Source organism: Mirounga angustirostris, unplaced genomic scaffold (assembly GCF_029215605.1).
Source record: "Mirounga angustirostris isolate CCGP_5_RB_7025 unplaced genomic scaffold, mMirAng1.0.hap1 SCAF_10, whole genome shotgun sequence".
NCBI classification, from domain to species: Eukaryota; Metazoa; Chordata; class Mammalia; order Carnivora; family Phocidae; genus Mirounga; species Mirounga angustirostris.
This window is the reverse complement of record NW_026991718.1, coordinates 31,131,365-31,146,941: the sequence shown is the minus strand read 5'-3', so window position 1 is coordinate 31,146,941 and position 15,577 is coordinate 31,131,365. Positions and strand designations below refer to the sequence as shown.

The window sequence follows — 15,577 nt, the reverse complement described above, 5'->3', positions numbered from 1 at the left end:
TTTTCTCCATATACCAAAGTGTTCTACTCACTGTAAAGGGATATATATGTAGAGGCATACTGACATTTCCTCTAAGGTAAAAAGATGCAGATTCTTCCTTCAGCCGAGCCTCACCTCTCTGCACAAACACCCAAGTCTGTAGTGTTGGCTTTGCTCTTTCCTTTCATACGGCTCTAGTTTTGTGTCCTCCTTCTGTTTCTTGTCAGTCTGCTTCCCCTCCACTCTTGTTCCCTGCCATTTTAGGATTGACTCTATGTCTCTTGCATCCTGAGCTATTCTTCAAATGCTTTCTCTTCTATTCTGAAATAATGTGCTTCTTTTTATTCGTTCAGAAACATTGTTGAATGCCTCTACGTGCCAAGCCCAGGGCTAGGTGTCAAGAATCAAGAGACAAATAAAACACAGTCTTACCCTCAATAAGCTCTCTTGAAAGAGCAGAAAAATAAATTATATTACCATGTAGTAGATGTAATGTTGCATCACAGAAATGTATCAGTTGAAGTATGAACCCAGAACCCTGAGCAGCCACTTTTTCCTAGAAAGGCTGGAAAAGGCGTCAGCAACAACGTGAAACCTTGCCCTGCTTCATTATTTGTGGTGCTGCCCTGCTCTCCCTTTCCCCAGACAGCTGTCACCAGAGCAGGCTAGGTTACTGTTCAACAGTACATAATACTCAGGTCTGTGTGTACGTTTGTACTACTTTTCTAACTCAGAAACTATATATATAGGAGCCATGCTTAAACGTTTTTTTACTGATGGTTGTGTGTAATCAACAAAATTTGGATACCACCTCTTTGATCATTTGTTCTCCTTTTAACAAGCCATTAGTATGTCATAAAATAATTTCCAGATTCTATCCTGAGCTCTCCCAAAATGCTACTTGTAAGCATTTTTACAACTTCATTCAAGTATACTTTCAACAGCTACAACATCCCATAATTGATTATCCTCCTTGTTCCCAGCGGCAGTCATTACACCACCACCCAGTCAGTCAGCCAGGCACAGAGCCGAGTCTTCCTTCCCACCCAGCCCGTCCCTGCCCTCTGCCAGACCAGTTAAGCAGTTGTGGAGTCTGTCCCTAAGGACGTGCACACTTCCCTCTATCCCTGTAGACCCTCGGACAGCCCTCATCAGCTCACCAGGACTGCATTCATCCTGCTAACTGCTCATCTGGCTTCTAATCTGAACTCCTTCTAACCCATCTGGCTTCCTAGTACAGAGTAATCCTTCTAGAATGCAGATTGGCTAATAATCTCCTAATTATGAATAAAAATTAAGCTCTTTGAAAAGGGGCTCTTCATGATCCAATCCAGGTGCTGCTACCCACAAACCCTTCACAGTTGGGCCACCAGTGTGTGGCCACCAGTTGAGTCCCACTGCCCTGAGATATGTGTACTGTACGGGTATGTCTGTCAGACTGAACACTGAGCTCAGTGCATCACGTGACAGAGTGTAGTGGCGAATATAACTGGCTGCAAGTAAAAGAGCCAAGGGACAGGCAGATGAAAAGCCTGTGCATGTGAGAACACATGGTACATTTGTCTTACGGGTGTCTAATCTAGAGTAGCCTCGGTGCTAAGAAAGAGCCAACAAATATACTTAAAAACTGGATACTTTTCAGAAGCAAACAGGCATTGATGTCTATCATGTTTCATTATTGCTGACTTGTTCGCTGAGTTTGAGTCATTTAATCTTTTCAGGAATGTGGCCAAATATTGTAGTATTTGAAAATATGCCTCTATCACAAAAGCCTTGGGAGCCACTGAACTGTGATCAGAACGGAAGTGTTGTTTTGTTCCTTCTGCTCCTTCTCCAGTGCATGGCCTGTAGCGCTGGGGGATCAGGACTACCAAGCCCCTTGCCCGTGTCTGTCCTCATACCCTGCCCCCTGCCTCCCCCAAACCCAGACCCGTCCGCTCCAGCCGTACCGTGGAACAGTCCGCCTCAGAGGATGCCTGCCAGGCTTCGTCATGAACCAGTGCCTTCGGACGCACTGCTGCTTTGCCTAGAATGCCCTTCCATCGTACCCCTTACTTGAGGTTTACTGTAAACATCACTTCATCTGTGATGCTTTTTCTGTTCCCACCGGCCCAAGGCAGAGTTAGGCACGCCTTCGTGCTCTGCTAGCATCTTATGCATGACCACTAATATAGTACTTACCGAATTGGACTGTAGCCCACATTCAAAGCTCTGAACTCCTTGAGATCAGGGATTATGTGTCTTGTTCATCCTCGTATCTGCAGTACCTAATGCAGTGCTGGGCATACAGTGGAGACTCAGTATTTGTGTACTGGGTGAATGAACTCAGATATTCACACACACCCTTTTCTTTCCCCAAAGCATCAGTCAGTACTTTAGGGGAAAAGGCAGAAGCTTAAGAGAATAGGCCAAGACTAGCAACGATAGCATCCACAATCAGAGCCATAGCTAACTAAGCGTTTACTTTCGTCAGGCCCTATTCTAAGCATATACGTAAATTTACTCACTTATTTCTCAAAGCAACCTTGCTATCCTCATTTTACAGATGAGAAAACCAAGGCACAGAGAAGCTAAGCAACTTGCACAAGACCACACAAGTAGAAAGCAGCAGAGTTGGCTCCAGAACCTTTATGATAGAACAGAAAGGAACTAAGGTGCTCCTGGCACCAGAGGGCCGTGTAAAGAACCAAAGTGCCTGTTACTTGGGTCCTTCTCCTCCTCCAGTGCACAGCCTGTAGTGATGTGGAAACAGGACCTCAGTTAGGAGACTGCGACTAATTCTAGAAGTACTGAAGACCAGAACAGACATAAATTATATGCAATACGGTGTTTGATAGGCTTGCAGATCCTTCCCCATTCCCACAAGTAAGCCTATCCAAACAGTTCTACCTCTGACTTACAAAGCCTAACAACCTTTGAGTAAGCAGAAAATATGATCCTATGAATTTAACATTTTCCCCTTTGGCCAGAAATGTGTGTTATTAAAGTGAGGGGTTATGTTCAAGTTCCTTTAACAGATCAGTGACTTATGTGAAATACCATATGGGTTTGGAGGTATGGGAAATTGGTTATTCCTCCTGATAAAGCTCTTAAATTTTGTTAAACTTGATCTCCCCTTTTCTCCTGTATTTATAAAACAAGTGTCACAGAAGAACTTGATACTTATAAAAATATCTCTCTTGATATTTAGTTAGCTACTTTTTCATCAAATGGAAATCTGTGCCTTAAATCTTTGGTGATGGTGATTGAGATAGTACAGTGTAATATGCCTACAATTACTGACAAAAAGAACTAGCTGGTTCCTTTTTTATCCTTGAAATAATTTCATTATATCTTCTAGGAATTTATCTAACTAATATCTTGAAAACAGAAGAAGGCAACCCTGAGGTCCTAAAAAGGCATGGAAAAGAGCTTATAAACTTTAGCAAAAGGAGGAAAGTAGCAGAAATAACAGGAGAGATCCAGCAGTACCAAAATCAGCCTTATTGTTTACGAGTAGAATCAGATATCAAAGTAAGTTGAATTATTTGAGGATACATCTTTCTAATTAAGTTTATAAACCAGCTGATGAAAGGCAGGTTTATTTCATGGAGGAGCTAAAGGAAAATAAAGCTAAAAATAACTCAGATTTTCTTATGTTGTTAAATGTTTTCTTAAGTTACTTTTGTGAATTTCAAACTGCATTTAAAATATTTAATACTAATAATTGTTTATTTCATTGCGTTTATTTTAGAGGTTCTTTGAAAATTTGAATCCAATGGGAAATAGCATGGAAAAAGAATTTACAGATTATCTTTTCAACAAATCCCTAGAAATAGAACCACGAAATCCTAAACCTCTCCCAAGATTTGTAAGCATTCACATATTTCTATTTCTTTCATATTTATATATTTTTTGCAGTTATCTATGTCTGGTGATGTCCTCACTACCATATGTATTATACAGATTAGTTTTCCATGAGGGCATTCAGGGATGAAGTGTACATGTGATGGATAAAAGTAATGAATAAATGCTTAATAAGTATGCTCAGGAATATCCCACTTGATTGCAAATAAGTGAGCATTATTATTAATCTGAATAAATCCTGATAAATGAAGAAATTGGGCAAATATGTAAGTTTTTCTTTCAACAAAAATGTTATTTGAGATTTATTTTAAGGGCAGGAAATTTGATTAATTTATACTAATTCACTTGTAATAAACATATGCATTTATGACTTTTTTCTAAGGTAATGACTTATGAAAACTTTTAACTATGAATCATTAGTCATAAAAATAACAAGTTTGGTTAAAGATACTTTTGGTGGGAAAGTAAAATTTCCTTTGTTTTTTCGTGCCTGACCAGTTTTATGTACAGTATCATCACCTCACTGGTCTGAATATAATCGGTCTTGTTCACAAAGTAAGTAAAAAATCAAGAAGTAAATATAAATGGCTTCCTTAGTAACTAACCAAGATAAATTTCAGAGTATCTGTGAACTAAAGGTTATGCAATTACCTCCCAAGAAAATTTCTCAAGGCATAAAATGGTTTTTTAAAAGATGGACTAAAAACAGCGAATTAGACATAGCTATATAGTCTTGCTCCAAAGAAAATTTCATAAAACTAATATACACACACACAGATGAAAACTGAAGCAATTTAATGCATTTGTAAATAGCTCAAACGATTCCAACATCACAGTATTACAGCATCGTAAGGTATCATCGTTCATAATAATGATCCTGGCTTTTCCAGCAAGGTTAAATTAGTTCAACAAGGTCTGTTTAAAAAACCAGAGAAATTTACAGCATATCTTAGAAAGATTTCATTCAAAAATATTAAGATAAATACTCTGGTATTTTTAGGACTAAGACTCAGCTATTTAAAGAAATTCATTGCCTAATATTTTAGATAGCCAAGGCTTTATGGAAATGGGATGTTAATATTTTAACTTGGGCACTTTGATTTTAATCATTATATAACTTCTTTAGTAATGGTTTATGGTTTTTATGGTTTTCCTAGGTATTAGCTGAGTTTTACCAGGCATATAAAGAAAAACCTTCCTTTCTGTTATGGTGTTGTAAATATTGTGTTTCTTTTGATATGTCTACAGCCAAAAAAATATAGCTATCCCCTAAAATCTCCTGGTGTTCGTCCATCAAACCCAAGACCAGGTACCATGAGACATCCCACACCTCTGCAGCAGGAGCCAAGGAAAATTAGTTATAGTAGGATCCCTGAAAGTGAAACAGAAAGTACGGCATCTGCACCAAACTCTCCAAGAACACCGTTAACACCTCCTCCTGCTTCTGGTGCTTCTAGTACCACAGATGTTTGCAGCGTTTTTGATTCCGATCATTCGAGCCCTTTTCACTCAAGTAGGTGCTAACATTTTAAGTGCTTTAAAGTAATTGCTAGTATTTATTATATGTGCTAGAGGTGAAAAAGAATCTGTATAACTTTTTTATTTTTTGTGAATTTGTAGACAAATACCATTTCAAAAGATATTATTATAAAAATATAAAGCAAATTCTAAACTCCAGCAACTTAACGATTTTTAAAAACCTGTTGGAATAGCTCTCTTTAAATTTATTATACTTTACCACAAGGCCTGGGGACGAAATTGGTAATTTAAACTTGATTTGCGCATTTGTTTTCAACGGGTGAATTTAACGTGCGTTCCTCTTACCTAGAGGAAACAAAGAGAACTCCTCAAATCTGCAAGGATTGTCAGGTGCTTCAAATTAGCTGCCCCCAGAATTACTATATTTGAATACTGCTCAGTACATCGTTGCCTTTCCACCAAACTCTGTAGGCTTCAAGTTTCGCAGCAAGTATCCAGTTTAAACTCCTACTTAACCCTTTCTTGGTCTATACCACCTGGGGGATTGCTGCATAGCGCCCGCTAATACACCGCCTGTGCTTGTTCAAGCCCAGCCATACAGATCTCACAGACTGCATACTGTTCCTCCTTCCTTTCTTATTTCTAGATCAGGGCTGTCTAGTAGAAATATAATGTGAGCCACATGTGTACTTTAAGTGTTCTACAGCCACGTTTAGAAAAGCAAAAAGAATTAGGTGAAATTAATTTTAATAATATATTTTATTTAACTTAGTGTGTTAAATTGCAATATTATCATTGCAACATGAACTCAAGACAAAAATTTATTGAGCTATTTGGCATTCTCTTTTTTGTTCTAAATCATCAAAATCCAGTATGCATTTCACACTTACAGCACACCTCAACTCAGACTAGCCACATTCACGTGCTTATCAATCCACATATGGCTAGTGACTTCCAAACACTACAGCTCAGCTCCAGCCCTTTGAAGAGGCTGCCTTTGATATGTAGGTCACCCTGCTTCCACTCATTTTCTAGTCAATTCCACGTGGAGCTTTAGAGCTCTAAGAACACACGACCTCTTTCCGTTTGTTCAGTATTAAATCAAAACTTGAATCCCATCACCTTTACCCCTCTCAGCCACTTCCACGTGCTCTTCCCATTGGCTGTCTAAGCTCAGTGTGCAGATCAAATCCTATGCTGCTATCTGACAGAACAGAATCCAATCCTGAGAGACAGCATGTCGTTACTGTGGGGAAGGAGGTCGAGAAGCGGGTGACCTAGGAGTTAGGAATCCGGTTTGGGATCTCAGTCTGCTAGTGAACTTTCTGATTTTAGATAAAAGACTTTCTGTGCCTTCTGGGGATCCAGCTAGATTTTTAAGGTTTCTTCCAACTCAGACAATCTAACTTTTTAACAAAAATTGACTTAAAATTATTTTTGGAGGTGTATTATTTTGAGATTTGGTCCAGAATCCTATTTATTTATTCCTGTGTTGTACATACATTCATAGTTACCCAGCAGTTTGTCTTGTCTTTTTACCACCTAAAGTGTGTTTGTTTTGAGAATTACTACATCTTGGCTTTATTTGGCTACTGGGGATTATGGGGTCACGTTATATACATATTAAGCTACCAGATATTTTTGGTAAGTTCAAGTAAACACCAGGTAAAAAAAAAAAAATTCCACTTATTTTCCCCAATTCATAAACCCTCTAAAATTAAGTAATAAAACCAGCACTTTTTGCAGTATACCCAACCTAAAATCATTATTAATTCTGACCTATTTAACTGTTTGCAGGGTTTTTTTTCCTTAGTGCAGATAGCTGTGGTCTATATTATAAAGATTCCCGCATAAATAAATTATTGAAATCACATGAAAGCTATCAATTGCAAATTGTACTTCTCTCAGTTTAAAAAGTAGCTAAAAATGGAAGAGGTGGGAAAAACAGGAGATAAGCACATTAACATTGCCTACTAGTGCTGAATCTTTAAAGCAGTTAGTCACAGAGGGAAGAAGGAATCATTCTGGATGCAGTGCCCTGTCCCTACGTGGCAGGGGAACAGTATTTAACAGCTGGAAGGTGGAGAAACCACTGTTCCAGAAGTTAGGCTTTGCAAGCTTAGCTTGGAGGGTTTTCTCAATTTCGCTTTCTTTGTGATAAAGAAAATTCCTGTTACTGTTCCCTTTGCTCTTAGTAAATACTGAAAATAACTGATTTTGAAATCAGAGAAGCCAGCATAATATAAAACCATCTGTATGCTCAGTCCCTTAAAACTTACCCATGGCCTTTGTGTCGTCAAGGTCCTCAGTTGCTGATGACCCCACCTCTGCTTAACAGACCTGCTAGGACTGTGGGGGTCACCAGAGCTCCCAGCTTGCCCACTGTGTTGCCCAGTGAGAGTTCCTACGTCCTCAGAGCCTGTCAGGAAAGCGCTGCTGGGCCTACATTCTTACATCATCTGAACATACTCCACTCAATACAAAACAGCAGAAAATTCCATTGCCTAAGTTTTTCAAAAGGCAAAGTTCGATTTTTGATCACTTATAATAGTGCTTTTTTGCTTCTTATAGTTTTGTCTTTCAAAACAGTTTACTTTAAAACCATAATTAATTAATCAGCCAGTATCTGTTGCATATCTCATTCCTTGCCAAGCACTTATACATCACATCTTCTCTGGTAAAGCTCATAATCTTACTGAGAGATGAAAAATAATCGTAGTACAAAGAAAATCATAGTTCGGTGCTTTAACCATTGTTAAATGCCATGATTCTCTTTGTACTATGTTTATTTTTCACTCTCAGTAAGATTGCAAGCTTTACCAGAGAAGATACATAAGGGCTCAGCAAAATGCTAAATAAGTGGTGAAGACACAGTGCTGTGGAAGTTTACACAAAGGTGACCACAGAATGGGCAAGAGTGGTCATGGGAAGCTTTGTGGTGAGGACAGAGGTAAGGAAACTGGCCAACCCCTTAGTGTTGCTACATAGACCCTCCTCCCACTCAGCCCTGCTCCACACCTTGCCCTGGCCAGCTCCACCTTTGAGGTGGTGAAGACAGTCACCATGACGAGGGGAGAGACCACCCAGCTTGCTGTTTTGTTTCTGCTGCCATCACAAGGTGGAGAGGAGGAAGAAGTGCTCTACATGCCTTCCTGTTTGAAGATTGCCAGGTCACGAAAGGGAGCCAGAGGTCCCACCTGGTCTTGTGCTGCCCATGAACTTCGGCTCTAGCCCTCAGGAGAGGAAGCTTTGACCAGAAAAGATGTATGCCAAGCATTTCAAGCTAGAATGCAAGGCTTTTCTTCATAGAAGATTGTTGTAGATGCTTAGTTTCTAATCTCAGGTATATTTGCATTTAACAGGCTTTTGTGAGTTTAAGAAGTTATTCGTGATTTATAGAATTTTTTTCTATAGGAAAAGGCCTGTTCCTATTTTCAAGAATGACTGTTATAAATTGGAAAGTATCTTCAACAGGGTTTCAATCCTGACTATACAGTATGATCCCCTGGGAAGCTTAAAAAAACAACCAGCTACCCATATGCCCCGCCCACACTTCAATTAGACTGGTACGGACACTAAGAACCAGTATTTTATTTATTTTTTTTTTTTAAAGCTTTCCAGAGGGATTGAAATGCGTAGCCAAGATTGAGAACCACTGATCTTTTGTCCGGGCTTTATACCTAACAAATTAGTACTACTTTTTTAATTAATTGGGCTTCACTCCTAAGTCCTTATCAGTAAATTTGTTCACTACCTAGCTAGTATAGAATTTCTGGTATATAGTTCTTAATTAGAGGCCAAGAAATTCATTTAAAATGACAAATCAGAAAAGTGCCCTTAACTTACCAAACACACAAATCTAAGCCTGTGCCATACATATAAAGACGATCAAAGCCAAGTCTGTGTATGTACAGGTGTATATGCGTAGGGATAACAAGTCTTTCTAAAAGCCTGCAGTTTGTAGCTGTCATAAGCTTTGTGTTTTTATTTATTTATTTATTTATTTTTTAAGATTTTATTTATTTGTGAGAGAGACAATGAGAGACAGAGAGCATGAGAGGGAGGAGGGTCAGGAGAAGCAGACTCCCTGCTGAGCAGGGAGCCCGAGGTGGGACTCGATCCAGGGACTCCAGGATCATGACATGAGCCGAAGGCAGTCACTTAACCAACTGAGCCACCCAGGTGCCCTGGGATAACAAGTCTTTCTAAAAGCCTGCAGTTTGTAGGTGTCATAAGCTTTGTGTTTTTATTTTATTCCCATATTATACTAAGTGTACTAGCATGTTCTTGAGGCTAATCTCCAGGAGGCATATTTATTTCCTTTCCAAGAAAAGTGGAAAAAAAACCTAAGTAGGTAAGCGCTAGAGGTAAATACCCCTTTAACCCTTGTTCCATCATAGATGCCTAATAAATAGTGGAGTGAATCATTGACAGAGTAACAGCTTCATTTACTATCAAGGAGTATAAAAATCAATTTTAATCTTCTGAGAGATAACTTAGTAGAATTAGCTGGATTGCTACCCATGGTGACCATGGCCTCCATATAAGTACCAATGCATAAGGAAAGGAGATTAATGGGATAGATTGCTGGAAATTGGGGCTATGTGTATCTATATAAATAGCAGTCACATTAATAGTCTTGCCAACTGCACCTGGAACATAAAATTATCCTTGTTCTGACCAAAGCAACTAGAAAAAAACAGTGGTCCAAACTGAGTGATGGTCTGTTGTGCAAAAAGAGAGAGAGGAACCTGAATTTTTTTGAAAAGTCAGCTCAGACTAGTGCTACAGGAATTATTTTTGTCTCTTGGATATTACCGCTTCAGTCTGTGTAATAGGAAGCAGGGTCACATCAGCAACTCTGTTGACTTAGAACCAGTACAGATCACTTAGCCTCTAGTCTCAGTTTTCTCCTTTAATGCTCTTGGGGCTTTGGCCTATAGGGCTTTCAGTTCTTTTTCTTAGAAGAATTAATACTGTTGAAATTAAACATTCTAGATTTGTCAGGGAGTTTCCAGTATAAAATGTGTCTAAGCGCCAGATATTTATTGATTTAAGTGTTCAAGAATATGGAAGGAAAAGGCTCTATCACTCTCAGGCTTGTTTTGTAGTAGCCAAAGCTGTAACTATTTTGCGCCAAGAATATACGCTGTAAGAATATTTTGAAAAGTATATAATAATAATATTAGTAAGAAATTCCCTTTTATTTTTCAATTGACATAACATAAATTCATCATTTACTACTTATTTCACACATTTGAGTTTTCAAAATAACCTTTACTAAATGACATATTTCTCTATGTCCCGCTGAATTCTTGGCTTGAATTGGGTTTAGACATTTTTTTGTTTAAAGTCTTCCACTAATAGAGGATATTTTAGTTTTCCCATGAATGCTTTTCATTTACTTATTATGACATCAGGTAGTGAATCTAAAAGAAAATCTTCAAAATTCCCAGTATATTAGCTCAATTTAGTTCTTTATTTTTCTCAAAAGTAAGAAGTCATGTGCTTTTACTAAAGACTGTTGTACCATTCTTTACAATTAGAATGACAAAAATGACATTTTTATCATAAATGCATTTTTACAGATGAGTTGAATTTATCAATGAAAGAAAAACAATCTACTCTTTCTTGTTTCCTTTCACAGGCAGCGATACCATCTTTATCCAAGTTTCACTGCCCCATGGCCCAAGTTAGTATATTTGGTTTAAGACTCCTAATTCTTGCTTTGGCTTTAAAAATTAAACCAAGTGTCCTCTTCCCTGCTAAAACTCTTCTTGGGCCTGGCAGCCTTGGTCCCTTGCTTGCAACGTCGTAGACGTCAGGGCTTCACTTGGGCTGTCTTCTGATCAGACATGATTTGCTTCAACTTAGACACTTTTCATGCTTTTTGTAAAACCTGTTTTCTCTTTCAAAAGAACATTATATGGGTGACTTCCACATTTAACCATTTCTCTTTTCCAACTATAGAGTTCTAAATATATTTTAATGCTCAACTTTAAAAAGAAACCAGCAAGAGCATGCATGCGCCTGTGGGAATGCTAGCAGCTACCGCGGTATCCAAACCACCAGATACATTTAGCCTGGCGATGGCACAGACTCTAGGCAAATGACTGTTACTTGACTTTAGAAGAACTGTCTTATCACTGTAACCACTTAACTTATATGGCCTAAATAGTCATCACTGTTGAGCAAAATAAAGTTCCACTGTAGACGTTTGCTTTTATTTTTAAAGTCAACTAACAATTCACCAAATGATTCCATAAGTTTTAAGCTAATAGATTAGTGGTTTTGCTGTCCTTCATACAAATGATTTCAAAATGTATATGATGGAAAACATGAGTTATAAGCTAAATTAATTTACTATGTAGTCTCTTAAGAAAAAAGGTAGGTGATCCAAATGCTGCTCATTTGAGTATCAGTACACAAAATACTCTTTAAGTTCTATATTGTTATAACTTCTAATTGACAAAATAAAAGCTGTTGATACTTAAAGGAAAACAAGAACCTGCCAAGTATAATTCTGAATGATCATCTATGTATTTTTTCATATCTTTTTTATACTGCGCATAAACTAACAACTTACATAAATGTTGTCTTTAAATAATGTAATTACTTTATGCCTATATTATGCCCTTGTCATCATAAATGTCTATAGGATAAGTTCTGATTAGAAACTTTACTTACCTTTTTTGTGCCAGTTCATCAACTTATTCTTAAATCGGGTTCACTAGATTCTAGTGTAATTTCTGTTTTTATCAGGGCTGCCTCCGTCATCTTAAATAGCTCCATCACAATTAAAATTTTTGGGTTAGAGTATGATGAACCTGATTTTGCTCACCCGCCAAGGAGCCAGTCTATACCTAAGCAAAGTGAGGAGAGACCCCTCCCCTGGACATGAGATTCTCTCCCTGGCATCCTTCGAGAGACTACCTGGGGAGAGCCGTTAAGATCAGAAACTAATCCCAAGGACTATCCAGTAAGGGCAGGGAAATTCTATACTAATAAAGTCAGAGAAAGAAAATGAGCCCATCACAAAAGCTTAACAAAATTACCATTCCAAAAGTTTTTAGTAGTTTGCTGTTTCTCCCAGATACCTGAGAATCATATCCAAATAAAAAAATTCCAGTAATAGATTAACAGTGGGAATGTTATTTTGTTCAAGAAGCAAAATAACGAATATCTTAGGCAGGTTTTTTTTTTTTTCCTGAAAATTCTGCTAAGAAATTTCTGCATGCTTTTATAGCAGTTTGCTTTAATCAAGGAAATACTGTTGTGTATTGGTTTATTGAACTGCTTTTGATAATTCTGTACGTTTCTTTTAATAAATATAAGCACTTTCCAGCTAAGCCTTTTCAGGATTAATAGATGAAATAAAATTCCTGTGAACTTTTTAAAAAAATGTAACATCCTACAGGATCTGCTTCAGTATCGTCTATAAGTTTAACCAAGGGCACTGATGAAGTGCCCCTCCCCCCTCCTGTTCCTCCACGAAGACGGCCGGAATCTGCCCCCGCCGAATCTTCGCCGTCTAAGGTAAGTAGGGAGTCCTGTCATCCGGACAGTGGAGTCATTACGGTTACATTATAATCATGCCCCCGTGTCTAGTTTAGTTCCCACAGGATTAGGCTAACACTTCAGGGTAGCTGAGTCTAACAGAGTATAGACGAGGACTAGATATGGATTTACCCTGAAGTAATGTTTATTTCCTTTCTTCTGAACGTAGTTTTTTTGGTATATTTTCAAAACCCTTATAAATCTAAATTATGGGTCCTGTCAAGGAATAAACAAGTTTAATCTGTAAAGAAGAATGTCTCAAGCAGAGACTATACAGAGAAAGAGAAAGAAGCGAAGTGTGAAGCTTTATACGAAAGCACATTTTAAGTAAAACTTAAACATTACCTATCTGAGCCCTTAATAGTAAATCTGACATGCTTTTAAATGGGATTTGCACGACAGTTCTGGGTTGGAAGAGACCTTAAAGGCTTATAATAGCCATTTTTTCCACTTGTTTAAGCTTCTTTCTTTGTCAACCGTTAACTTGATTTAGTGGTTCTGAGTGTGCGGAGAGCAGAGCACCTGGACAAGTCAAGACACTTTGCAGAACATCATAAAATGTTAATATAGTAAGTTTAAAATTATAAGATGAACTTATGTTAAGTCACAAATGATTTTACATTAGGTTGACTGATAGGTAAGCAGTAGCAAACAACAAAATTCTGAGAAAAATAAAAACTTAGAAAAAAAAATCTAATAAATGGGCATAATCCCCCATTTAAAACATACGGCAAAACTCCCTGATCCACACCTAGGGCCCTACCAATAGTGTGTTTGAAAACCCCAACTTAATTCTTAACGTGTTCACAGTACTACATAAATTGCTAATAAATTTGTGTTTTATTCTTTTTCTCATTTGTGTTAGATTATGTCTAAGCATTTGGACAGCCCCCCAGCGATTCCTCCTAGGCAGCCCACATCCAAAGCCTATTCACCACGATACTCAATATCAGACCGGACCTCTATATCAGACCCTCCTGAGAGCCCTCCCTTATTACCACCGCGAGAACCTGTGAGGACACCTGATGTTTTCTCCAGCTCCCCGCTACATCTCCAGCCTCCCCCTTTGGGCAAAAAAAGCGATCATGGCAATGCCTTCTTCCCAAACAGCCCTTCCCCTTTTACACCACCTCCTCCTCAAACACCGTCTCCCCATGGCACAAGAAGGCATCTGCCGTCGCCACCATTGACACAAGAAGTGGACCTTCCTTCCATCACTGGGCCGCCTGTTCCTCCACGACAAAGCACTTCTCAACATATCCCTAAACTCCCTCCAAAAACTTATAAAAGGGAGCACACGCACCCATCCATGCACAGAGATGGACCACCGCTGTTGGAGAACGCCCACTCCTCCTGAGTCGCTCTGTTCCAGGACGGACGTTTTGCTGGCCGCAGACCCAGTGCTGGCGATGGGCGCACTGAGCGAGCCGGCGTGGGGGGGTTGAAACGACAGCTCCCAACACTACCGACTCTACTTCAGGATGCAGCGTAAGACAACGAACCTTACCCAAGACGTAATTATACGTGAAAATGGTATTCGTTTCGAATCTGGGAAGACCGATCTAGAGGAGTTGGACAACTGATTGCACCTGAAGATCGAGGAGAGGGACTTCTTCCAGCCAAGAGGCAGGAGTCCCCTTTTTGTGAAGTGATCTTGATCATTAAAGGGATGGAAAACACAGTCCAGTGTCCAGCAGGCCCACATGATGACAGCTCTTGTAATTCAAAATATGCACTTTTTAAAAAGAAATCTTAAACAGGGATCTTCATATCTCCTTTGTTTTCCTTTGCTTTTACTCGTCCTACTTTAAAATATTTTCTTAGAAGTCGTTCCGAGGCCCGTGAGGAGCGGCTGTGGCGCCTGAGCTCTGGAGCCCGGGCCCAGCACTGCGGCCGCCCTGTTTCCAGACTGTCACAGTGAAGGGATGGGTACCGAGGCTGCACCAAAGAGGTACTTGTGGTCTTTTTGTTCTTTTCGTTCTTGTTTTCTTTCTTTCTTTCTTTCTTTTTTGTTTTTAGGAGTAATTATACTGATTTTAAGAGCATTCCCCCACCCCCCCTACACAAACAAAACGTGGTGGTATTGCCTTCAAACGAGAGAAGCTGTGTGTCATTAAGGTGACAAGAACTTTTTTAAAAATGTAACTGTCAAGTATACGATTTACACTTAGGAGACTGTTAATCTGTGCTAGGTTGTTACTTTCCCCCCTTCTCCCACAAAAGTTTACTGATAATCCGTGTCATGGCCCATAGCTGTCCCTCCGCCCAGACTCCGGAAACGCAGTCACCCGGTGTGAAAAGGAGCGCTTGCTGGGCGTCGCTGACACGGTCACGTTTTACTGATAGTTGAGTAATCAGCGTATCTAGAATTACCTTGCATTGCCGAAATCATGTGTATATAGTGAATGTTATGGTCTGTTTTAATTTAATTGAATAAAGATACAAATACTTTGTTTGGCTGGCATATATTAAATTATTATATGGAGAAAATGGTTGATTCTTATTTCTTTCAGTTGAAGCGCACACACACACACACATGCAAACACTAAGCATAAAAGCACGTATTGTGGTACGCCTTGGTTTCTAGTTCTGGATGTATGTATTCATCTTAAAGAATGATCTAAAGTTACAGTTTGGCATGTAGGAAAAAATTGGGTTAGAATAGGATGGGTATCTTTTAAGCAGAACTTTGGAAGTTTTTTAATTTCCTAGGCAA

General features: G+C 38.9%; 1 protein-coding gene across 3 annotated transcripts in view; it reads left to right on the top strand.

Annotated features, from left to right (window-relative positions):
• Positions 1-15,313, top strand: part of SOS1 (SOS Ras/Rac guanine nucleotide exchange factor 1) — a 142,862-nt gene extending 127,549 nt beyond the window's left edge. For 2 of the 3 annotated variants that reach the window (XM_064572140.1, XM_045884465.3), the window contains 6 exons: positions 3,320-3,492; positions 3,713-3,829; positions 5,074-5,338; positions 10,952-10,996; positions 12,722-12,840; positions 13,727-15,313. In XM_064572140.1, the coding sequence (XP_064428210.1) occupies positions 3,320-3,492; positions 3,713-3,829; positions 5,074-5,338; positions 10,952-10,996; positions 12,722-12,840; positions 13,727-14,218 (1,211 nt within the window). In that variant the 3' untranslated portion in view covers positions 14,219-15,313. The remainder of the gene's footprint in view (positions 1-3,319; positions 3,493-3,712; positions 3,830-5,073; positions 5,339-10,951; positions 10,997-12,721; positions 12,841-13,726) is intronic. The other variant, XM_064572139.1, reaches the window with a different exon arrangement.
• Positions 15,314-15,577: the final 264 nt, after the last annotated feature.